Genomic DNA, 26,340 nt, shown 5'->3' on the forward strand with positions numbered 1-26,340 from the left:
CATTTAGGGTTTGGATGTAAGACATGTGGCAAAAAAATATCTAACGATTGAGATTTTAAATTAAAAAACAATAAAAGGTTGTTCCGATATGGGAAAAGAAGGGAACATGATTTGTTTGTTATTATTATGTATTTTTATTAAACAAATATTTGTTTTTTAATTTAAAATCGTGATTTGATTTTAAATAGTAGTGTCTTGTGATTTCTAAATATAGCATGACCACAATAAATTATTGTATGGGGTTGAGTTATGTGTTAATTAAATGAGGAGGAGTGTTAACAACACAATCTTTGTTCAACAAACTCCGTTCAACTTTTTCTCTAACATTCACTCTCTTATAAGGTAAAATCCATGTGGGTTCTATCACATGATATGAAACTCATTTTCAAAATGCATGATCCGCATAGATTTTATCCAATAAAAAATTAGGTGTTAAAAAGAGTGTTACAAATAAAGTGTTATCTAAAAATATTAGTGTTGTTATTTGTTAGCTCTTAACGTTAAATGAGATCATCATTATTTGATGCGTCAACAAAATCCGCTATTGCTTATATAAGGGTGACTCAGTGTCACCCTCAAGATTTGATTCATTTACACACACACATTTGGACATATTTAACCTCATTTATCTCACTGACTTGGGCGTTGGAGTATTAACGTGCTTGCAGACACCTTTCGTTTTGCCGTGAAGATTACTTTGTCGTTGTGCCAGAACACCGCACGAGACCGTTGCATCTATCTTATTATTACCGGACATATCATATCCTTGTTAAAAAAATGTGAATGTATCCAAATTGAATTCATATTTGATAATTTTCAAGCGATGCTTAGGTGATTATTGACGTTCCTATGAAAATTGTTGGGTTAACCTTTTAGTTTGCGATAAAACTCAATTGAATCATGAAAACTATGTGAAAAGAAAAGATTGAGAACTGATAGTGATAGAGATAGAAAAAGAGAAAGAAGTGGAAATTCAATGTGAAAAATCTATTCTCTTGTATAAAGTAATCAACAATGATTCATACTCTATGCAATTGCGTTCGGTGATGGGTTAAGTTTTAACTTAATCTATAGGCCCTGGTCTTCTCCCATTGTCAAACAATTTTGTTCAAGTTGTGATGCGCTTTGCTTCATAATGAAGTGTTAAAGGAAGAAGAATAAATACAATGTGTTTTTATCATGGTATATAGGTACGAATATGAATGTTATATAGATACGAAGTTTCTATTTTTGTGTTGAAAAATCTGTTTGGTGCCTCTTAACTAATTTTTTTTTTAAAACGTAGGACAAATGATTTAACTAATCAAATGTGTTTGATAGTCAGGATATGATAGAAATAAAATAGGATATGGAACTAGATAAAGACAATATATGATATAGACATTTTTTTTGAGAGAATATATGATATAGACATGATAAACATTAATATTATCATGTGTTTGATGCACACAACATAACAAACATGATATCATTATCTTATTATAATTAAATAAAAAAATTTACTCTCATAATTAATTAAATATTATAAAAATGACATGTAATTAATTATAACAACAAATCCATGTTATCATTATTTTAAAAAATGACATAATACCATGATAATAAACAAGGAAAAAATTTATAATCCTATCAGAATAATTTCTAACTCAACTTATTCTCAAGATAAAAATTACAAATGCAAGTGAGAGTAAGATAGAAAATGATTTATTTTATCATATCTCTTTGATACATCAAATATGATATTTAAACAAGATATGATTAATATACCATATTATGTCTCCTTATCCTCACCACCAAACAAATCCTTAAATTTTGAATCTTTTGCGGTGACTCATTGTTGGTAGTATAATGTTTTTTCAACAACAAAAGATGAAACATTTACCAAAGCCTAAATAATCATTTTTGTTTTTAAATGTGTAGTAAAAAATAATAATAATTTTTTAATGTATCAAAATTTTAAAATAGTATTTGATTATTCACTTTGCCTAATTAAAATAGTATTTTAATACTAACACTAACTTTTTATTTTTTTTAAAACTAACATAAGTATTAAAGGTGGCATTTAGGGTGGGTGAGGGAAAGATTTTCCCACTATAGGAAAGCAAATTTATACCACTAGATTAAAGAGAAACATTGATTTTAACATAGTCTCTCCACACTAGATTTTCCCCTTGTCTTCAACCTATTTTTAACCTCACAATCATCAACCAGACACCAATTAACCCACCACCAACAACAACTTTGATATTCAATCTTCATTGTAATTGTTGGAACAAGGAATTATCACGACAACTGTTTTTGTTCTTGTCGAGATGATGAACACAAAACACAACCTAGTATATGCTTTCTATCAATTACTGGAGTGGACTAGATAGGAATCATAGTGTAATATCATGAAAATTCTAGCATCACCATTGTATTAAACCATATATTTCTCTCATAAGACTCAAGCGATCAACTTCCGGTGACTCAACCTCCATCATGAACCCCTCTTGTGGGACCCACACACTCAACATTTCCGATTCCGATCCCTCCGCCAAGACAACACCACCGCCGTATCCGATGTCGGCGCTTACAAAACCTTCATCTCCGACTACAACGCTTCTCAGCCTCGCCGTCGTCCACGCTCACCACACCAACAAAACTCTGACATCCCTTTCATGTCATTCGACATAGATACCGTCGCCGTCTCTCCTCCTCCGGTTCAAGGATTGGCGGTTGCTCCACTAACATCGCCGATGAGGAGCCTCTCCTCGACGAGCTCGAGATCCACTGAGACCAAATATGGAGCAAATTCAATTTGGTGTTATTTTAAGTTGTATGTGATTTCTTAGATCCACCCAAATCAAATATGTGATTTCAACATGTGCAATTGAGAACTGGGTTTGATGTTGATGTTGGTGGTGGTGGTGGCGGTGGTGCTAGGTGAGTTGGGACATGGAAGAGAAAGAGAGGGATGGAAGATAAAAAAATAATCCAGTGCTGAGGGAGTATGATAAAAGTGTGTTTTTCATTTCATCTAATAGTTACTTTTCTAGGATGGGAAAATCTTTCCCTCACCCATCCTAAATGCCACCATATTTAAAGATTGTTAAGACTAAAATTAACAAAAATATTTTGATATAAAAAACTATTTGGATATGAGATTATTGTGACTCTTACATTTGTCCATTTGTTGAACTTTGTGTTTGGTAAATTGTGATTTTCATTTCTGGATCAACCGACACATTCAATCTCCTTTGCTTCAACTCTACTCTGCACATTCTTTCTTCATCATATCACTCCCTCACTCACTCACACTCTCCTACCGAGTTACCCCAACGATTCACCAAACTCACTCACTCACTTACATAAACGCCGTCGTGGCTCACACACCTATACCAATGGATTCCTCCTCCGACGAAGACGACGACCACCACAACCTCATCCACCAACCCTCCACAAAACCCCGAACACCTCCCTCTACATTCAACGTCGAAGATCTCAATTCCCGATTCCGGCGCGTCAATTTCACCTTCCAAAAAAAGCACTACATTCTCGCCATTCTCCTTCTCCTCCTCCTTCTCTTCCTCTTCTTCTCAGTCCCCAATCTCCGTCGTTACTTCACCACCTCATTCACCTCCGACTCCATCACCGATCGAATGAAAGAATCCGAATTACGCGCCATTTATCTCTTACGCCAACAGCAGCAACGTCTTTCAACCGTTTTCAACTCTTCCGATCAGAATCAAAACCCTAACCCTAAGCTAATTGAAGATCTGAAATCTGCATTATTCAAACAGATTTCAATAAACAATGAAATTCAGCAGATTCTGTTGAATCCACATAGAACAGGGAATGTAATTGATCCTGAATTCAATTTCGGAAATTCGAATTTCAATGTTGGGAATTACGATAGATGTAGAACTGTTGATCAGAGTTTGTCAAAGAGGAAAACTATTGAATGGAATCCTAAAAAGGATAAATTTTTAGTTGCTATTTGTGTTTCCGGTCAAATGTCGAATCATTTGATTTGTTTAGAAAAGCATATGTTTTTCGCAGCGATTCTTAATAGGGTTTTGGTGATTCCAAGTTCTAAAGTTGATTATCAGTATGATAGAGTTGTTGATATTGATCATATTAATAAATGTTTAGGGAAAAAAGTTGTGATGTCTTTTGATGAATTTTCGAATGTTAAGAAGGGTCATTTGCATATTGATAAGTTTCTTTGTTATTTTGCTTTGCCTCAACCTTGTTATTTGGATGATGAGAGGTTGAAGAAGTTGGATGGGTTGGGTTTGGGTATGAGTAAACCTAAGGCTGTTTGGGAGGATGAGGATACGAGGAATCCAAAGAAGAAAACTGTTCAGGATGTTATGGATAAGTTTTCTTATGATGATGATGTTATGGCGATTGGTGATGTTTTTTATGCTAAAGTGGAGCATGAATGGGTTATGCAACCGGGTGGACCGATTGCTCATCAATGCAAGACTTTGATTGAACCTAATCGCCTTATTTTGCTTACTGCTCAGCGATTTATTCAGACATTCCTTGGAAGGAACTTCATTGCTTTGCATTTTCGGAGACACGGTTTTTTGAAATTCTGGTACTACCTTTATTCCTTTTTCTGGTTTAATTTCTCATAAGATTATGGGGTGTATATACTGTTGACATGAGTCTGATGTGTTAGAGTATACTATTGCCTGAATCTGTGCATTAGATTAATCAGATATTCCTTGCATATGTAGTCAAGATCGGCTTTGATCCGTTGAATCAGCTTTAATAGCAAACTTGAAATCAAAGCGGTTCGAACTTGATCCAAAGATTTTGAGTTGTTGACTGCATGAATGCGTAGAATTTTTTACTGCAGGGATCCGAATTTGAATGAAGTGCCAACTGCATTTTCATGGCTCATGAGTTATGGCTATTCATTTTTAGTTGTTTTGTTTCATTTCATGGTTAACATGATCTGCTTGAAATAATGTAAAAAGTTATGCATGCATGTAAGGCTTTTAGTTGATGAGAAACTATCCTGCAACTTTAGTGCTCTCTTTTTCCCTCTACCATATTGCCTTACTTATCCATTTTCATGTTTGCAGTAATGCTAAAAAACCAAGTTGCTTTTTCCCCATCCCTCAAGCAGCAGATTGCATCTTGAGGGTGATTGAGAGGGCTGATGCACCCATCATATATCTTTCTACGGATGCAGCTGAAAGTGAAACTGGTCTACTTCAGTCACTGATTGTGCTGAATGGCAAGTCTGTTCCACTTGTAATTCGGCCAGCACGGAATTCAGCAGAAAAATGGGATGCTTTGTTGTACAGGCATCATATTGAGGGAGATTCACAGGTGAGATGGCAGTCCTTGCTTATTTTTTTCATGTGCTTTAAACTTAAATAGTGTACCTGGCCTAAATTCACCATCCATATCTGATCATTAGGATTACAATTTACAAATGAAAGTTTCATGGGTAACTTGGTACTTTAAAGATAGAGTTTTTGCCATATCTTAGAGAAGCGTCGAATTCATTGTGTGTCTATTCTAGGTAGTCTTATCCTGTATTTACAAAATACTGATTTCATGACTCAAGCTTGTGACCTTGCGCTAAGGATCCTCTTCTGTTACAATTTACAAAACATGCAAAAGACTAACACTGTCAAGAAGACACAACTGTTGATAATGCCCCTGGTTTTCGCTTGAATTTATTGTTGTAAGTTCTGGAAAGATTTGTGCTCCCTTTTTCCCCTTGAAAAGGCCCTTTTAAGTTTGAAGCTTAGTAAATGAAATCTTATCATTCTCTTTTTGTCACACTGTTATAACATTTTACTGTCAGGAAAAGGAAACTTTAAGAGCTGTAGGTCCTATGGTATTCAACTTGTTTCCTTTAGTTGTCTAAGCCTTGCAGCGGGATTGGCTTCAGCCCGGGAATAAGTTTAAGTATCTGTTATGAACATTTCTTTGTGCAAATCCCCAAAACGGGATAGAATTGATTAACAATGAAGATGATAACCTTCCACACAAGGCTACCCCAAAGGAGCACTCTCCTTTCACGCTAGATAATTCCCTAGTGACGAAATTTAATTATTCAAAGCTATCTTCCCCTCTACCATTCGAGGGATATTTAAAGACTCGAGAATAACCAAAATAACAACTTGTAAACACCGACTAACAAAGTTATCAACTTACCAACTAACTTCTACTAACTAACTAACTCTTAACTACTCGAACTATCAAATACTCTAAATCCTTACAGAATCCCTGCCAAATTTGGTTTGATATGGCGTAGTCACCGATTTTTTTTGTAGGCTCATAATGAAAGGATAATGCTTATATTGAACTAAAAACAATTAAACACTTGTTTATGAACTTATAGTTGTATAAGTATCTACTACTTTAATTTGCACCTTCCCTCTCTCTGAATTTTTTTGCGCAGAGAATGCATGAGAGCTAATTGTCCAATTTTTAAACCACTATGAAAGCTGATTGGCCAATTTTTAAACGACTATGTCAACAATTTGTTGTTATTTCATGAAAAACGAAACAACAAAGATACTCTCTTTCAATTTATTTCGGTGATGTTCATTATGAATATTTTCACACTGAAGGTGGAAGCTATGTTGGACAAGACTATATGTGCCATGTCTAGCGTGTTCATTGGAGCACCTGGTTCCACTTTCACTGAAGACATTTTGCGGCTGAGAAAGGACTGGGGATCAGCATCGCTGTGTGATGAGTACCTTTGCCACGGTGAAGAACCGAATATTGTAGCGGAAAATGAATGAAGATCGAAGATAATGACGGTTTTCTTGTGCCGTTGCTCTGGACCAGACACTTGACCGCCCTACCATAGGTTCGATTGTATTTTTCTTGTATGAGTAGTCATGTATGATAATAGAATTAGCAATTTTATTGATAAGTTTTGCTTGTTATATATAATTCTTTTCTTACATTGATTGAAATTTGTAAAATATACATACACGTTGATCCTGAATTTTGTGACATAACAGTGGTGGCATTTTAACATCCCATTTTATCTTTTAATTTGAAATCCAACCTTATCAATAACAGTTGTGGCATTTTAAAACATTCCATTTTTCGTCCCATTTTCGGTCCCATATAGCTTTCAACCGGCTCATTTAACAGGAGAAGCTGATAATTGTATTTAATATTGCTGAAAAAAAATAGGGAAAATGTTTAGCATTATGAAAAGTCATTGACAGACAAAATTATGAAAGCATCTCATTAGCTATTACCCTCTAATTTCTGTTTAAGCACATGGAATCTTTGAAAAGTTACTTCCTCCGTCCCATAATACATGATACAGTTGACCCTATTACGTATATCAATGCATAATTTTGAGCTTAAATATCTTGAATAATATATTAGAAAAAATTATGAAAATTTGATATTTTGAAAATAATTATCGAGACGAATCTAACGATATCTTATATGATATTATTTATCTTTGTATATTCGTAGAAAAATATGGTCAAAGTAAGTTAGGTCAAAATTGCACATTTTCAAATGGGTCAACTATTACAGGACGGAGAGAGTAATGTTTTGCATTAGTATAATGTGTCCAAAGTACTTCCTACCGTATTGCGAAGAGTTTCTATCTCTTGGGAATGGATTTCATTTCACCCATCCAAACCTTCATTCATCCACTCTTGGGACTTGCAGAAATATGAGTTTATATGAAATTCTTTGTATTATGGTTATTGGTGATGTGTGGAGGCCGTGAGACTATGGAACTTTTGGATCTGAGTTAGGCAGTCAGATCGATAAATCATCCCTAATCTAAATTTTGATATCAATATACAAAGAAAAATTTACAGGGGGAATGTGGTACGTATGATTGAAGTGTCAATTTAAAGTTACGATTGCACAAATTAAATGTGATTAACTATTTTTCTTAATATTTGTAACTTGATTAATTTTACTTAATCTATTCGGAAGGGATTGCTCTAAACTAGTATCATTTATATATAAATGAGTTTATCTACCAAAAAAAAAAAAATTTAGTTTAGAACAAATTGTTGAGTTTAGAACAATACACTCATATTTACTGGTCAATAAGAAATTGACTCATAACTTGTACAAACTTTATAACTATTTAGTTTTTTTTAGTGGTCTCTAAACCTTGTGGTCGATTGATGTGAGTTTTATTTTGATCATTAAAAAAGATAAGTGTTATTTAAACAATCGGGACAATCATAATTTACAAAGAAAAAATAGATATTTGTACGAAATTTAAAGCAATAGAGAGATAAAGTAAAAAAAAATGTGAGTAAGAGAGAAAACGGTCACAAAATACATATTCAAAGATTATTTCTCCTAAAAAAAAAAATGAGTTTGAAACAATCTACGGAAAAGAAAGGAAAAAATGGCATTACGTTGCCAATTCAAAGAGAAAAAACTTTTTTTTTTTGTAAGTAACTTTCTTTTTATAAATAGTTTAGTGATTAGAAAAAATGCGGAGCCGCATCCTTGCAAGTTTAAACTTGCGTCTCTTAAAATAAATGTCCCCCACCTGTGTTATATTTATAAGGCCACTTTACTCTATTTATTTAAAGTTTAATTAAGATACTACGACAATATATCATTATTATAATTATAATACAAACATATCTAGTCGTGTCAATCAATTAGTATAACAACTTATAGTGTTTTCATATTCATTAATAATTACATGTCAATACATTATTGAATGTGTATAGCCTAAGTGATAGAGCATACTACTGGATTAATCAAATTCATTTATTTACATTATGTAGTATGTGAACCATAACCGCAAACCCCGCCGCTTAACACATTCTTCATCACATCACATTTCTTTGAATCCATTTCTTGTTCCTCACTTTACCCATCAAATCAAATCAAATCAAATCCATTTTCTTCTTTTACCTTCACCGTTAGGGTTTAGGGTTTTTCAATTTTCACCATGAAAGCCAAATTGATCGTCTTCCCAATACGAGGCAGAAACTGGTGTTTCACCAGATCCATTGATCACACTCTCCCCGCTTCTTCCTCCACCGCCGATTTCTCTCAATCCCCTTCCACTCTCAAACAACTTTGGAAATCCATCAACACTGGCGATAAACCCTTCAACGCCAAAGCTGAACTTTTTACTGATTATGTCGCTAACAAGGTCTATTTCCCTTTCTTTCTCATTGTTTCTTCTTCATTTCGCTTTCTGGGTATCTCATTTTCTTCACATTTTTTATGCAGATGAATAATGGTTGGGTTACTTTGGAAAATGCACCTGATGGATCTTTCAAGAAGAAGATTCATGGGTCAGTTTCCTTTTTACTCAATAATTTTAAAGTGTTAATTTTTATTATTTTTGGAAGTTTTTGTTCTTGGGATTGAAATTTGATTTTGGGTTTTTTTTTTTTTTTTTTGCAGGTTGGGTTTGTGGCTATTGTCTCGTGTTAAGCCATCTGAGATTTTTTTGAAATCTATATCAAAGGATGTTACTGGTGTTGAAGTCGTTTACCCATCAAGGTTGGTGTTTAATCATAGTGTGGATGATATATTTGGTTAATCATAGTTTACTAATTCAGTTTTTTAAGATGTTATTGATTTTCCCCTTCAAAAATAGAAGAAAAAAAAGGATGATGTTATTGAATTTTTGTTCACTTATTTGATGTTTAACATGGAACTGTATGCAATGTGATATGAGAGGCATGGGACTTGTTTGGATAAACAACTTAATTTGCAACTTATAGTATAAGCGCTTATCAATTATCATGATATGTATGTAGGTATAAGCTATTTTCTATAACAAAACATAAAGATAAATATTTTTTCGTATGAGCAGAGTCACCTTTGGCTAGTAGACTTAGCAGGTAGCGAGCGTGTGAGAAAAACTGAAGCTGAGGGAGAAAGACTAAAGGAATCTTATTTTCATAAGTTGACTTTGGAGAAATTGTGAAAATAAGCTGAAAACAACTTATAAGCTATTTTCTTAAGTTCTCCCAAACTGTCTCACAGTTGCTTATTCCAGTAGATAAGCTAAAATAAGTCGATTTTTAAAGTGATTTTTCCCTGGTCAAAACTTCATTTTAAATGTAGCGGTTATTCTTGTTTGACAGAACCAGCTTTGCTTTTATGTACTTGTTGAAGTTGTAAATCCTATGGGATAATTTCCATTTGAAAATCACATGTGGGAACGTAATGCGGATGAACAAGAACAAGATTTGTCATTACATTTTTGCTTCTTTTAGCTTTAATTTATGAAAATTGTGATTTTTTTTTTGCAGTATGAATGCTCGACTTGTTCGTCGTAGACTACGACATATTGCGATGAGGTAATTATTCTCTCCTTTTCCTCACACTGATGGTGTTGGAGAAAATTACTTTCTGTGTTAATGCGGCATGTGAATAAATTTTTAATGCTACTAATATTTATTTTATATGATAGGGGCACAATTATACACCGGAAGTTCTTTTATGGTTCAGTTTCATTGATTCCTCTGTCTTCTGCATTTAGCGTACGTATGTGTTCCGTTAAGGTTAACTAATATATTATGGTTTTTTACAAAGATTTTCAAGATTGTGATTTTGCTCTTCAATTGAATGTTTGATTCATTTTTTGCTTCAGTAGATAATCGTTTTTATTAAATTTACATTTCAGATTTTACCTTTGCCTAATGTCCCATTCTTCTGGATTTTATTCCGCTCGTATTCTCATTGGAGGGCCCTTCAGGTTTGCACCGCTGATAAATTTACTTGCACTTGCATTTTATTATTTTCCCTCTCCTCTCATTCATGTTATGTTGGCTGTTTTGCGGTCTCAATCAGAGACTTTCCTTTTACCTGTCTCAACTTTCTAATACTCTTGCCAAACTCTGCAAGACAAAACTTCAAATCTGTCTAAGAATGCCAGTTATTCCTTGAAATAATGAGGGATTTCTGCTATATATTGAATCTTACTGTTTCTTTTTAATCATCACAAAATGTTATAAATTTAGGGTGGTGGTACTGTATAAATCACAGAATTATCAATGTTAAATAAACGTTGTTTGATGTCGAGCAAATTAAAGAATTTACACGGCTCATAGATAGTTGTCAGTTAGTCATGGAGGAATTTGCTTGATGTTGGTGTTTTAGCCCCACCCAAATTGGCTTCTTGATGTTGGTGTTGCATTAGGATGATATTGTTTTTAGTCCTTGGATTTTTCATATCTTGTCTGGAGCTTGGCTTCTAACTAAGTCCCCTTATCTTGGATTTTGCATTAAAATTTGCTCTGTTTTCAATTCTCAGGGAAGTGAGAAGCTGTTTCAACTAGTCTCAGATGGCAGCCAGTCTTCAAATACTTACTCGGGTAAGAAGGAAACTGAGCATGAAGACTCTGAAAATGAAAGCCTTGGTTTGGATGAACCACATTGGGTAAGTATACATATTCTTCTCTAGTATTAATTGAGATATCGAATGAAAAAGCAATTTTAAAGCTAGATTAAACACAATTTTACAAATATGCAGTGATTATATTCGAGATTGGTGAGTTTATAGTGCGCCACATTCATTACTCTAAAGTATTTCATGCATAAGCTAAATCCTTCTTTTTTTAAGCTTTTGGCACATTCATTCATTGTGTTAATTATTATTTTTTTGTAATTTGATGCAGACCAATTTAAAACCATGTAATTTGCAATTCATGTTATCTTTATTATTTTTTGGGTGCATTAGATGTGCAATTATTTATAGGCAAATGCTGACATGTGGCCATGAACTAAATATGGAAATGTTGTTTTGGAAGTTGTGTATTCAATTCAATTTTTTAAAAGTTAAAAAATTGCATCTTCTAAACTTGGGGTCGGACAATTTGGTCCTTGAAATTCTAGATCACATTAGTCCCTTGGAAGATTAGGTACTTAAATTGATTGATCCAAAAGGACCAATTGTGATTGAGTATCTTTCATTTTAGAAATTTTGGAATTTCCTTAACTCAACCGACCAAATTGTCTGACACATAATATTAAAGACTTGTCCGACACGCATGCGTAAAATCACAAACTCCCATATCTTATTATTAATTTGGTGTGCAAAATCTCTACAACTCGTGGTTTTGCACTCTTTGCTTAATATGCAATTGATGAACAAGAATCAGGTCTATAATTTTATACTTTATCATATAATCCAATTATCAACGGATATGAAATCTCTTTCCCAAGGGCATCCAAAGTAGTTATAACATTCATTACTACTTTATGTGCTGGAGTTCATTGTCTACTTGCTAATATATTATATTTCTTTTTAAATGGTGTATCAATTAGGTTTTGACTCCATCCAAAGAGCTTGAGAATATTGTTCGGCAAGAGGATGGGAATGATGGCCTTAGTAGAGGCACCATCGAAGAAATTTGCAAGATATATGATTTGAACACCCAAGATGTCGTCAAATACGAAAAGTCTACTTTTTAATCACCAGATTTGTAATACAGGTTTTTGCATAGACATTTTTTGACTCATTTTTAGGGAGGCGCCAACTTACTCAGACTTATCAATGAATTTCTTTGTCAATAACAAATCTTTGATAGTGAAAGGTTAACGGTATGAATTTGTATAAAGAATTCTTTTAATGTGTTTATGAGTATCTAATGATATTAATGGTGATGTTTTTGCAATGCTGATCATTAAATTAGAGCCATGTTTGTAAAATAAAGTTTATTGCCAATAGTATGGCTTAATACATGCTTTGGTCCCTTAATTTATTTTTGAATTTCAATTTGCTCCTCTAACTTTAAACTGTCTCAATTTGGTCCCCTAAGTATACCTCCGTTTATCCAACTGGTCTTTTATGTTAGTTTTTGTAAAAAAAACGTTAACTTTGTCCATGTTGGCTACATGGATAAAGTTAACGTTTTTTTAAAAATACTAACAGAAAGGGCCACTTGGGTAAACGGAGGTATACTTAGGGGACAAAATTGAGACAGTTTAAAGTTAGGGGACCAAATTGAAATTCAAAAATAAGTTAAGGGACCAAAGTCAATAGTATTATACTTCTAAATTGTTACATTTCAGACTTTCTTTTTGAATTAACATTTTGTAAACTTGCTTTCAACATAATATGCGTGTAACCTGGATTATAATAAGGTTTCTTTGGTATGGTGACAAGTTTAATTTTAAAGAACTAGTCTAGTTGAATTTTAGAGTTGAGTTAGGGACGAGAAAATATGTCGCGAAAAATTTAGTATCTTTTTATATAAAAGTGTAGATATTAGAAAAATCCGATTGAAGATTAAGGGATGTATTGGATTGAGATTTTAAAAGACTTTTTCGTTTTAAAAAAGTCTTGTGGTATTTAATTAAGATTTTTAAGGAATGTAAAACATTCTTGTGGTATTCAATTAGGATTTTCAAGATTTTTGAATGAGTCCAATAAAATCCGGTGGTATTCAATTAAGATTTTGCACAACTTAAAAATTGTCTATTGGTATTTAAAATTCTACGGATTTTAATGGATTGTTGTGAGTAATGGATTTTATGAGACTTTTTAGTGTAAAATGTACCTACTAACAATCTCACACATAGCCTTAAGACTTTTCCGTCTCCCCTTGAGATTTTTTTAGAAGATACATATACACTTTTTTTTGGTCTGATTTGTTGTTATGTTTTAGTCCGATTATTTCTGTACCATGTTTTTTACATTTCAATTTCTCGTTTTATTTCTTTCCTCCAATTTGTTTTATTTTTACAACAATTCTTGTTATTATTTTATTTTATTTTATGATTTGTTGTTACTTTTTCTTTCCACAATTGTTTCTAAGATATTATTTGGTTATATTGATTAATCATTTTCTTTTTATTGATATTGTGTTGTTGTTCTGGTTGTTATAATAATTATTATTATTATTATTATTATTAAATAATAAGTGAATGTTATTTTTATTATTAGGTAGTTTTTCTCTTTAATTTTATTGAATATATATTATTTGGTATATAAACATCATACTTTTGACAATTAGGAAACAACAATTGTGTTTATAAAATAACTAGTTCGTTCTTTATACATATTAGTGATCAAATGAATAAGAAAACAATCGAGAGAAGGGTAAAGACAAAGATAGTTATTCAGCTTGGATCATGGATGAAACTATTAGGTTGTTGTGCCTCCTTGTGGATGCTATAAATAGGGGATTATGTGATGTCAATAAGTCGTTAGCAAACAAAATGTAGAGCGAAACTATTGGCTAATAGTACCAAACTTTGCAAGAACATCTGCAATTGATTAGCTTCCCTCTAGACATGTTGCCAACGAACACAAGCACATACGCCTTAATCTAAAATAAGATAGTATGATAAGCATTTGAGCAACTAACATCCTCATCATATTGGTAGAGAGACAAACTTGATCCAATACAATTCAATAGCCAATGTATATGAAGCATTTAAACATGGGATCAATTACAGTATTGTGAAATTATAAAATTCATAACGTTAAACGATAACAGAGACAAACTTGATTGATAGACATCGACACTACTTTTACATGGTTGAAGAGTTAGGATAAAATCTTACAATGTAGAAAGGGAAATAAGCTTTTGGAAGTTCATCCAGTGGTGCTGTTTCAATCAATTTGTGTATAATAACTCTAATCCCGTACCGAAAAATATTGCAGGTCAAAATGCGCTATTTAAAGGCCAGAAACAAAATTGACTAAGACACTGGAATTAAGCATAGTTACCACATTGCCATGGTATTAAAGCTTTAAACCAAGTTTTTACTTTTTATACAAATAAATGCAGGCATGCTGGAGTTTAAAGGCAGTTAAAAACTTATGAAGACTTTTTCATTTGAGAAGCTGTCATAAGCTAGAAACTATTGTCCAACCTGGACCAAAAGGTTGTTACAATTCATCAAGTTCAATTTTTGTTGCTATGCTACAACTTCTCATAAAATTTCTAGCTTTTGAACAACTTTCTCTCATATTCTTATCGTGTTGGGTTGGAAATAAAAAACACATTGAAGGACATATATGATAGCATTACAGATATTATTCGGAAAACAAAAAACAGATACGATTGTGACCATTCTACTACATGATAATGACCATTTATCATCTCTGTACTACATAATGAAACAAGTTTTCAACTATGCAGACTGGACAGAGCTTGAAACATTAGCATTGTTGTTATTAAAAACTAGGCTCAGCTCCGAATGAAAAGACCAATAACGAATATCATGTTCTGCGAATTCTGCACCAGTGGCTGCTGAGAAACCAATCCTTACCCACTCAGGAACAATATCTTTCAAAGGCACAACATCACTAAGGATATAACTATCAGGAAGTCCTGGATAAGACAAAACTACACTTAACACATTAGTGTGAGCATCAAACCTTACCAAAACATTAGCCTCTCTTCCATTTTCCAAAACCCATGATGTAGTGCTTATTGACTTAATACAGTTTACATTGATGCCAATATGTCTATTTATTTTTGGATCCCAAGTATTATGAAAAGTGTCAATTTCAACTGCAACTGTTTGAATCGATTTATTGTAAGTTTCGCTGTTGAAAACTCCGAGAAATCCTGCACGCCCGATGTTTTGTGGCTGAGTATCAACCGGTGCAATGAAGAAGGCCAAACCGTCGGCAACATTGCTACTATAAGGAGCAGTTATGGCAAAAGTGAAGAGTGTTTCGAAGTTAGCCACGTCTCCTGTTTTGCTATCCCAAATATGAATAGGAGCAGAATATAGAGCTCTGCCAATAGAGTTCTTGACTGCCTTGGTAAGTTGTAACTTCCCTGTCGAGGTAGTTATGGCATTGCCTTGGAAGATTAGATTCTTTTGGTCTTGGCTAAACTTTGTGATGGTAAAAGAAGTGAGTTCTGTTGAGTTCACCTTATTGATATTGAATAACAAGATGAAGACTGTTAAGGAGATGGATAGAATAACATAGAAGTTGGAGGAGGAGAAAGACATTATTGTTTGTATTTCTTTGGTTTTTAAATTATTGTAATATGCTACTCAAGATATATCTCTATGCAAATTATGCTACATGTTTATATAGGAACACATGATTACATGAAGACAAACACATGTCCTATCTTTTCCATGCGTGGATAAAAAAAAAATCATACATAATCACGTGGATAATATTTTATTTCAGACATAATCTATCCATATCGTACCAACCAATGCAATTTTGTGTTTTATCCACCTTAAGGCCTGAAATTCTCCTTTCAAAAATAGAAATGATATTTATACGATTATTTTTTATAATTTTTGTAACAGTTTTCTCTCTAATTTTTGAATTATGAAGACAAAAAAATTAAAAAAAATGTATGCTTATTTTGGTGTGGAGGTTTTTTTTTCCACAATTCTTTTAGTAAATACATTTTCTAATAAATGATAATATTTCCGACCTTTCTTTTTTACCTTTATTTTTAATTACAACTTTGTGAGTGAAAATACAAATTCTCCTGCACATGTGTAATTTAGTTGCCTGATTTATCCCACATTAGCATACTAGAAGAGTTTTTTAACCTTACTCATATGATCACCATTGAGGAGTTGAAGAATCTTAATAAGTCTTTCATGATTATCTATTTATTTACATAAAAGTTGATTTCGTTTTAAATATTTACTTTGTATCCTAAGTATGATATTGTGTTTAATATACATGACACCTATTTTATTGTTGTAAGAGGAATAAATGAATTAATTAAGGACAACTGCTAATGGTATACTGCATGTTCTTACAACAAAAAGTGTACGCGGATTCTAACATTTATTTTTGTGACAACTACAACCGCCGTATTATGCATGTCACATGTAAAAAATTTATCATTGTTTATGAGGGTTTCAGATATACACAATCCGGTCACAAATATAAGCAAAAATTCGTGTTTAGATTCATTCAATAAATGTTATATGTGGTCTTTATTGTAGACAACATACATTATTTATTGAATGAATCTAAAACATAAATTTTTGTTTATATTTGTGACCGGAGAGTGTATATAATTCTTGAAGAACTAAATATTGAATATCAAGCATCCTCGAAGGATGGCAAAAATCATGATCTTTCTTGGTGTTGATAGATTTATGGTTGAAAATAAGATCTATTTTACCTTTGTATAACTTTTAAAATGAAATTATTGAAGAATTATACATTGGAGAATGTAATGTAGTTATCGAAGAATTAATTTGTTATTTTAAGGATCCTTGAAGAATCGCTCAAATAAAGAATTTTCTTGATCATTGTTTATAAAGATTTAGAATATAGCTCCTGAAGAACTAAAATTAAATATTAAATCATCCTTGAAAGATTGCAAAATTGTGATTTTACTTGCTTATTGTTCATAGCGTTTTGTGGAGTTCTTGACCACAATTCAAATATATAAGATCGATTTGATCTTAGCATAAGTTCTATCAAAAAAAAAAATTATGTCTCTTGAATGTTCTCTTGAAGTAGCAACATTGAGAAAACAATATCAAGAAAATTTTGGACGATAAATCACATTTGTGATTGAATGTTCTCACATGATAAATTGAACTTTATTTTTTAGATTGTATCATCCATACTGTTTGTTTCGTATAATTTGTGTTCCGCCTATTTTTTTGGTAGAATGCTCCACATAATTTCTTATCTGATGAGATAGTAGGTACAATGCTTGTGAATTTGATATTGTTGCTACTTTTGAAACAATTAAGATTTATGAACTATATTATTTTAAAATGGATTCTTGTTAGTTGACAGAATAACTATAAATGAAATTTTGTATTATTGATTCCTTCTAAAAAGTATGTTTATGATATTTTGAGGTCTCAAGCAAGTATTGCTCCTAGAACTTGGCCTCATTAAGGGGCACATTTATTTTATGTATACTTTGTTGGATTTTGTTTGTGAATGAAAGATGTCTTTTGTAAAAGACTAAAAATGACTATAAAAATTATTGAAGGCTCCAGAAGAGCAAATATATTGTTATATGGAGTAATAGAATTGTACATTGAGAATGCATTATATGATATCCAAAAGAACATTATATTATAAATTTATTACGTTTCAAGGATATCATTCTAAACTGATATCATATTGAAGAAAAACAAATGTTAAATATCTCCATATTACAAGATATAAATAAGTGTATTGAAACAAAAAAATTATCTTTGATTTATACTACACTTATATTAGTGAAATGGAAGCACATATTATTGTAAACCTGAAGTTTACATATTATATTATTAGTGCAATGGAAGCACATATTATTTTAAACCAGAAGTTTACAAATCGTTGGGAAGACCGGTTGAGTTATCCCGGATCTATTATCATGCAGAAACTAGTTGAAAAAAAATGCACATATATATATGTTACTAGTTCCCAAAGAAAGTTGACAATTTAAAAGAATGAGTCTCTCACTTACATAAGATGATATTTAAATTAATACACTGATCATGTGAATCACTTGGATATTATATGATTTGAATCAATGCATCAACTAAATGATCACATGTATATTCACAACCAGAAGTTTGTGAGATTATTATGTCAACAATTTGACTAAGAGTTTATTTTATGAACTTTTCAGAAAGCATTTGATAAGTATCATTCGTCAGTTGAAATTGACATTGAATAGCTGGTAGCATATGCTTATAAAAATGGGCTTGAAGATTCATTCTTTAGACGTCTAAATTAATTGTATAATTGATACTTATGAGACCATACTTTATAAACTTCAGATTGGTTAGGAGACCATGTCTTATAAACTCTATTTTGGGAATCAATAATCTTGTATGTTGAGATATTGATTTGCATCAAGCCAGCACATTACTATATATGCGTCTTCCCCTTAATTTAGCATTGGTTTTAGGTTAACAACCTAATATTTTTCATCTAAGTGGATTTTGGATGTGTTGTGTATATCACAATTGCTCCAATCTAAGATAAGTCTTGAAAGAATATTGGGAAAATATATTTGATATGAACCTCCATCTATCATTAATTGTACTGAACCAACTTGTTTACAGCCCAGTAGGTTGATTATCAATTGATGGATTAGTTTTCCTAATATTAGGGGGAGATAATAAGCAGCTGAAAATGAGAACTTGAAGTTCAAATAAATTATTTGAAAAGAAATATTATTGTCTCGTCTTGATCCTCAAGATATAACTCATTTGCAAAGGTAAACAAATCAAATATCAGTTGCTAATGCTCCAAAAGAAATAGATTTTCATGTCGGATAATCTAATATTGCAAATGAGTCTCAATCGTGCCTGAAGCATGATAGATCAATTGGTTCCAAATATAAAAAACCTCAAATAAGAATAGGATCTTAAAGGAAAGATAACTCAAACGATGATATAGAAACTCTAAAAGAGTTTTCTAACATAATTGATTTTTCCAGTTCCAAAAGAACTAATCAGGTACTTGAAACTTATGAAAAATTAATAAATTATGTCATGAATAAAAGATCTCAATGGAATGAGATGGAACCGAAACGAATTTAATGTTGACGTGTTTTTGCATATAATATATATATATATATATAGTTTGATATGTTCCCATAAGTGAATTGGTAAATATCTATAATTTATTTAAGAGACATATATTGTTTGAAGAAATATTCACCTGAAGCGAATTCAAGAACTTTTTCATACTTGAATAAGTTTAGTAGCACATGAAAGACTCACATTATAGAAAGATGTGTTACAATTTATTTGGCTGACTTGATAGTGATGATTATATGAAACTCCCTGAAGGATTTCATTTGTGTAAGACATACTATCAAAATTATTGAAAAGATGACATCATTTATCCATTTTAAGGATATGGAAATGAATTTCTTATAATCTATTTTATGATAATCGAATAAAAATTATTAGAACTCCGGAAGAGATTCTAAAATTTGTTATATAAATGTCGATATGAACAATTCTAGTTGATTATGTAATAGAATGATTGTGATGTCACTTGATGTGAGTAAAGATCATGTCCTCAAATAAATTGTGAACAATCTGAATTAGTTAGATATTGCAGCAAAGTCAAGCATACAATTTATAAGGAGACTTTTTCAACAACTCAATATGAAGATATCTCAAGAGCCGCTAAATTGGAGAAGAGTATGGAGATAAATCATATCATTTTACATAGTCACCTTGAAGTAAAGATTTTGGGTAACTAGCATAAAAGATTATTTGACCTTCTTCGTCTAACATATAATTGTTTTTATGAGGGGGAGACACAAATTTGTTATGCATTCTTTTTCCCTTAACCATGGTTTTATCCCATTGGATTTTCTTGGTAAGGTTTTTAACGAGGCAAATTATGATACAAAGGATGTTGTACTCTTTTTCCTTTACTATAACTTTTTTTCATCAGGTTTTTCTCTAATAAAGTTTTAACGAGGCATATCTTTCATGGACATCCAAGAGGGAATGCTATGAATAATATTAGAATACTGCTCTTTACCCAACACATTTATCCCACATTAGCATACTAGAAAAGTTTTTTAACTTTACTCCTAGGATCACCATTGAGGAGTTGAAGAATCTTAATCAAGTCTTTTATGATTATCTATTTATTTACATAAAAATATTTACTTTGTATCCTAAATAAGACACTGTGTTTAATATACATGACACCTATTTTATTGTTGTAAGAGGAATAAATAAGGTAATTAAGGACAACTGGTGATGGTATACCGCATGTTCTTGCAACAAAAAGTGTATGTCTAACATTTATTTTTGTGACAACTACAACCGCCTTATTATGCATGTCACACGTAGGTACATAATAACTCCTATTAACGTAAATTTTTAATCCACGTAATTCCATAAATTTTTATGTTTTATGCTTTTGAACTCTTCTCATCCACAAAGGACTCCACCTCCACTTTATAAAAGCACTAACTATCAGAAATATCATAACCCAGTTCAGTATCCATGGATCATTTGATTACATAACCAATACGAGAGACAAAACAAAAGCAATAAAATCATATTTTGCAAATGTCATCGGATAAGAACAATCAACAACAAGAGGAAAAAAGTAAGAATCGGTTCAACAATGAATCTAATATAGTCGTACTAGATTAAAATTATAGTAAGTATCAAAAAAAATTCAAGGTAGGATGGACTAATTGCACATAGGGGTAATTCGAGTCCAACATTTTTTTGAAAAGCCATAGTATAGCTTGGAAACAAAAGAAAATTGAAGTTGTCACTTTAACATATTACACCATGACTACCCATAACATAACAATCATGAAGGTGCATTTTAGTTTATGCTTATTCTATCTTTTTTTATTATCCAGTGGAAATTAAACTTTTATGATGATACAATTTATTGGAATTGCTATCTATCATGACATAACCAAATTCATCACAAGGCCGATACTTAGATACAATACAAAGAGACAAGACATTGCATTGATAATTGTTTTCCACTACAAAGAATGAACTTATGTAATGTAATAACTTATATGGTATCTTTTGAAGTTAAGATATGACCAAAGTATTGAGCACAAAAGAGATATAATTAAAGAGTGAACAAAACATAGTATAACAGATTTCACTCGAAGGCCAAAAACATTCAATTTGCAATATGTTATGGAGCCATAAGTAGTTCATGTTATAGGTTGCGGAAGCAACCTACGTAAAATCTCACTAATAAAAACAACAGTAACAAAGATAAAGGAAGGTGAAATTTATGTAGAGTTAGTATACATAACCGACATATATAAATATAAATAGTATAAATAAAGACGACGAAGGGAGCATAATTTAAAAATGTATTTCAATATTTTGACAACTTTTGGTGAGAGGAATACAACTATACAGATAATTGGACAATAAAATAAAAAAGATAAGATAAGATAAAAATGATTGATTTGAAGAAGAGCGTTTAACCACTATCATTTTTCTCAATATACTGCCAAAATTGAACCTTTGAGCTAAGTTAGCTTCATCGTCTCCGTTCACCACCGTCATCTCCTTCAATGTCGAAGAGCGGCAGTTCTTCATATCCCCATCCTCTTTCCGTTAACAGGGACAAACTAGGAGAAGTAAGCCCTCTTCTTCCTATTCTCCTTCTTCTTTTCATCGTTTCTTCTTTTCTACTATGTTTTTCTTCTTCTCGTTGCTGCTTTTTGATTAATGTTGAAAGTAAATGGTTGTTCTTCAAAATTTAATTAATGTTGTTGTTAATTTAAGGTGTTTAAATTTCATGTTTTTCTTAATATTTAATTAATGTTGATGAAATTATTTATGTTAAAATTGCCATTACAAATGTTGATTCGGTTCTTAGTAATTTGTTAAATGGGTTGAGGTAGTAGTTGTTGGTTTGGAATTTTACTACTATTTCACTTGTTGGGGTCAGGGTTGGGGTTGTTGTGGATTGTTTATGTTGTGATCAGGTTAGGGTTGGGGATTTATGTTTACTGTTTGGGTTAGATTTCTGACATATTAACCTAATTTTGACCTATGTTGTATTAATGTTGATAAAAAAAAAAAGTTGTCTGCAATATCAGTTTTAATTTTGTTTCTACTTTGTTATTTTCTTAATTGCATTTATTGCCTTAACGTTTGAAAATTATGAACGGTGTTTTTTTATAAAATTGTAATTTTGATTAAAAGTAAAAATATAAATGTTTTTTGCTTTCAAATTATAACAAATCAAAGTAACCATAATTATCTATTTCAATGAAACTTACAATATCAAAAAATTATATAATCTAAATTCTTTTTTTTTTTTAATTACACCAACAACAATTATTTTTGAAGGATCCAACAACAATCTTTATTATTAAAAAAGTTGTTGTTTAAAGGTATAATTGAGATAATGAAAAAGTAAGTATAGACACACTCATCTAGTTTGTTACAGGAAAAATTGAATATGTGTGTTTGTTACACTTTTATTTTAATATTTAAATTTATTCTTATTTATTTGTTACATGCGTTGTTTGTATTGAAAAATATGAATATTTTTGAAAAGTAAATTCAATTCAAAAGAGTTGAAAGAGGTAGTTTTCTTTATATATAGTATAGATAATTTGATTTTCTTTCTTTTATAGAGGTTGAATGAGGTTCCTGTGGAGATATATAATTCAGTTTATTTTGTTTCTTTTTTCGATACTGAATTACGTTCCTTCTCCAGATATAAGTTCCTCAGTCGTTGCTATTCTCTTTGTGTGTGATGAAAGCTTAAGCAAAGTTGTATATGCTGCAGCGCGCAAACACTTCTTTGACATCCTGTTAAGCATCTTGGTAGCCTAACTACCCTCTGCAAAAAAGACGAAGATTTGGAGAAAGTTAAACTCGGTTACTTAAGCAACGTTCAATTTTCTATCGAGAATATGCACGATGTTAACTTTAGCAATGGTGTAGATGCAAACAGCTGATTCTGTCTTCGGTCAATTGCAGAGAAGATTATTGTTAGTCTCTGTCATTCAATATTGACCTAAACCCACTTGAGCATTTCATATTTTCTAAGTATAAGCATAACTGCACGTCGCGTCTTGTTGCTACTTCTAACGATGCTATGTGTCATTGTCGGGACTTCTTGACCATTCAATTCAGCTCCAACATTCTCATAATGGCTTTCTCACGGATAGTTCCTTAATCTATATCATTGATGACAATCTTAAATTTGAGCTTTTGAATATTGATTCACGTGGGTTTAAATAAATTAAAGGCAAGCTTGGATTCACGCAAAGAGCGGCTGGTTTACGTCGACCGAAAAAGGATATATATACATACTTATATTTTTTAACTTTTATACATACATATACATTAATTATAAAGTTGTACATTAATTTTTTGGTTTCTTGTGTTATAGATGGTTGATTTGATAAATCGTTGCGGGTCATCAAAAACTCCACTTACTGATTTTTGCACTCCACTTATATGAAATTGGCAAAACACAGTATAACAAATTTCACTCCAAGACTAAACACATTCAGTTTGCGACATACGTAAAATACCGCTAATAAAAGCAGCAGTAACAAAGATAAAGGAAGGCAAAAATTTATGTAGAGTCAGTATACATAGCAACCATAATACTATAATTAAAGTCGACGAAGGGAACATAATTTAGAAGGGTGTTTCAAGATTTTGACAAACTTTCGGTGGGAGGAATACATCTATACAAACTATTGGACATGAAAAAAAAAAAATAAGATAATGTTGAGAGATTAATATTGAAAGCAAATGATTGTTCTTCAAAATTTAATTAGCGTTGTTGTTAGTTTTTAGGGTGTTTAAATTTCTTGTTTTTCTTAATATTTAATTAATGTTGATGAAATTATTTATGTTAAAATTGCCATTACAAAAGTTGATTCGGTTCTTAGTAATTTGTTAAATGGGTAGAGGTAGTAGTTGTTGGTTTGGAATTTTACTACTATTTCACTTGTTGGGGTCAGGGTTGGGGTTGTTGTGGATTGTTTATGTTGTTATCAGGTTAGGGTTGGGGTTTTATGTTTACTGTTTGGGTTAGATTTCTGACATATTAACTAAATTTTGACCTATGTTGTACTAATGTTGATAAAAAAAAAAGTTGTCTGCAATATCAGTTTTAATTTTGTTTCTACTTTGTTATTTTCTTGATTGCATTTATTGCGTTAACGTTTGAAAATTATGAACGGTGTTTTTTTATAAAATTGTAATTTTGATTAAAAGTAAAAATATAAATGTTTTTTGCTTTCAAATTATAACAAATCAAAGTAACCATAATTATCTATTTCAATGAAACTTACAATATCAAAAAATTATATAATCTAAATTCTTATTTTTTTTTAATTACACCAACAACAATTATTTTTGAAGGATCCAACAACAATTTTTATTATTAAAAAAGTTGTTGTTTAAAGGTATAATTGAGATAATAAAAAAGTAAGTATAGACACACTCATCTAGTTTGTTACACTTTTTAAATGATAAAGGAAAAATTGAATATTTGTGTTTGTTACACTTTTATTTTAATATTTAAATTTATTCTTATTTATTTGTTACATGCGTTGTTTGTATTGAAAAATGAGAATATTTTTGAAAAGTGAAATTCAATTTCAAAAGAGTTGAAAGATGTAGTTTCTTTATATATAGTATAGATAATTTGATTTTCTTTCTTTTATAGAGGTTGAATGAGGTTCCTGTGGAGATAGATAATTCAGTTTATTTTGTTTCTTTTTTAGATACTGAATTATGTCCCTTCTCCAGATATAAGTTCCTCAGTCGTTGCTATTCTCTTTGTGTGTCATGAAAGCTTAAGCAAAGTTGTATATGCTGCAGCGCGTAAAAACTTCTTTGACATCCTGTTAAGCATCTTGGTAGCCTAACTACCCTCTGCAAAAAAGACGAAGATTTGGAGAAAGTTAAACTCGGTTACTTAAGCTACGTTCAATTTTCTATCGAGAATATGCACGATGTTAACTTTAGCAATGGTGTACATGCAAACAGCTGATTCTGTCTTCGGTCAATTGCAGAGAAGATTATTGTTAGTCTCTGTCATTCAATATTGACCTAAACCCACTTGAGCATTTCATATTTTCTAAGTATAAGCATAACTGCACGTCGCGTCTTGTTGCTACTTCTAACGATGCTATGTGTCATTGTCGGGACTTCTTGACCATTCAATTCAGCTCCAACATTCTCATAATGGCTTTATCACGGATAGTTCCTTGATCTATATCATTGATGACAATCTTAAATTTGAGCTTTTGAATATTGATGGGTTTAAATAAATTAAAGGCAAGCTTGAAGTAGGGATTCACGCAAAGAGCGGCTGGTTTACGTCGACCAAAAAAGGGTATATATACATACTTATATTTTTTAACTTTTATACATACATATACATTAATTATAAAGTTGTACATTAATTTTTTGGTTTTATTTTTTAACTTCTTGTGTTATAGATGGTTGATTTGATAAATCATTGCGGGTCATCAAAAACTCCACTTACTGATTTTTGCACTCCACTTATATGAAATTGGCAAAACACAGTATAACAAATTTCACTCCAAGACTAAACACATTCAGTTTGTGACATACGTAAAATACCGCTAATAAAAGCAGCAGTAACAAAGATAAAGGAAGGCAAAAATTTATGTAGAGTCAGTATACATAGCAGCCATAATACTATAATTAAAGTCGACGAAGGGAGCATAATTTAGAAGGGTGTTTCAAGATTTTGACAAACTTTCGGTGGGAGGAATACATCTATACAAACTATTGGACATGAAAGAAAAAAAAGATAAGATAATGTTGAGTGATTAATATTGAAAGCAAATGATTGTTCTTCAAAATTTAATTAGTGTTGTTGTTAGTTTTTAGGGTGTTTAAATTTCTTGTTTTTCTTAATATTTAATTAGTGTTGTTAAAATTATTTATGTTGAAATTGCGATTACAAATGTTGATTCG

At 31.5% G+C, this 26,340-nt stretch overlaps 3 protein-coding genes across 4 annotated transcripts; 2 read left to right on the top strand and 1 right to left on the bottom strand.

Moving 5' to 3' along the window:
- The first annotated feature begins 3,156 nt into the window (after nt 1-3,156).
- LOC11444636 (O-fucosyltransferase 36) lies at nt 3,157-7,041 on the top strand. Its single transcript, XM_003627426.4, has 3 exons — nt 3,157-4,585; nt 5,079-5,328; nt 6,585-7,041. Exons 1-3 carry the CDS (start codon nt 3,384-3,386, stop codon nt 6,759-6,761), a joined length of 1,629 nt encoding a protein of 542 aa, XP_003627474.1. The 5' UTR covers nt 3,157-3,383; the 3' UTR covers nt 6,762-7,041.
- Nucleotides 7,042-8,702: 1,661 nt separating this feature from the next.
- Nucleotides 8,703-12,608, top strand: LOC11441901 (uncharacterized). Of its 2 annotated transcripts, none has more exons than XM_013589044.3 (8): nt 8,703-9,127; nt 9,208-9,272; nt 9,385-9,483; nt 10,242-10,289; nt 10,403-10,493; nt 10,616-10,687; nt 11,246-11,371; nt 12,259-12,608. In XM_013589044.3, the coding sequence occupies exons 1-8, from the start codon at nt 8,921-8,923 to the stop codon at nt 12,403-12,405; spliced, it is 855 nt and encodes a 284-aa protein (XP_013444498.1). In that variant the 5' UTR covers nt 8,703-8,920; the 3' UTR covers nt 12,406-12,608. The 2 variants fall into 2 exon arrangements, with proteins under 2 accessions (XP_013444498.1, XP_003627475.2); XM_003627427.4 differs by having other exon boundaries at nt 8,707-9,127; nt 10,403-10,472.
- Nucleotides 12,609-14,776: 2,168 nt separating this feature from the next.
- Nucleotides 14,777-15,963, bottom strand: LOC11445681 (lectin 1-like). The gene has a single exon (NM_001424935.1). It carries the CDS (start codon nt 15,907-15,909, stop codon nt 15,076-15,078), a length of 834 nt encoding a protein of 277 aa, NP_001411864.1. The 5' UTR covers nt 15,910-15,963; the 3' UTR covers nt 14,777-15,075.
- Between the last annotated feature and the right edge of the window lie 10,377 nt (nt 15,964-26,340).

This window comes from Medicago truncatula, chromosome 8 (genome assembly GCF_003473485.1).
Source record: "Medicago truncatula cultivar Jemalong A17 chromosome 8, MtrunA17r5.0-ANR, whole genome shotgun sequence".
NCBI classification, from domain to species: Eukaryota; Viridiplantae; Streptophyta; class Magnoliopsida; order Fabales; family Fabaceae; genus Medicago; species Medicago truncatula.

Coding starts and splice junctions, on each gene's coding strand:
- LOC11444636 (XM_003627426.4), top strand. CDS start 3,384: ATGGATTCCTCCTCCGACGAAGACGACGACCACCACAACCTCATCCAC. Junction 4,586..5,078: donor CACGGTTTTTTGAAATTCTG/GTACTACCTTTA, acceptor TCATGTTTGCAG/TAATGCTAAAAAACCAAGTT. Junction 5,329..6,584: donor ATATTGAGGGAGATTCACAG/GTGAGATGGCAG, acceptor TTCACACTGAAG/GTGGAAGCTATGTTGGACAA.
- LOC11441901 (XM_013589044.3), top strand. CDS start 8,921: ATGAAAGCCAAATTGATCGTCTTCCCAATACGAGGCAGAAACTGGTGT. Junction 9,128..9,207: donor CTGATTATGTCGCTAACAAG/GTCTATTTCCCT, acceptor TTTTTTATGCAG/ATGAATAATGGTTGGGTTAC. Junction 10,688..11,245: donor CTCATTGGAGGGCCCTTCAG/GTTTGCACCGCT, acceptor TTCAATTCTCAG/GGAAGTGAGAAGCTGTTTCA.
- LOC11445681 (NM_001424935.1), bottom strand. CDS start 15,909: ATGTCTTTCTCCTCCTCCAACTTCTATGTTATTCTATCCATCTCCTTA.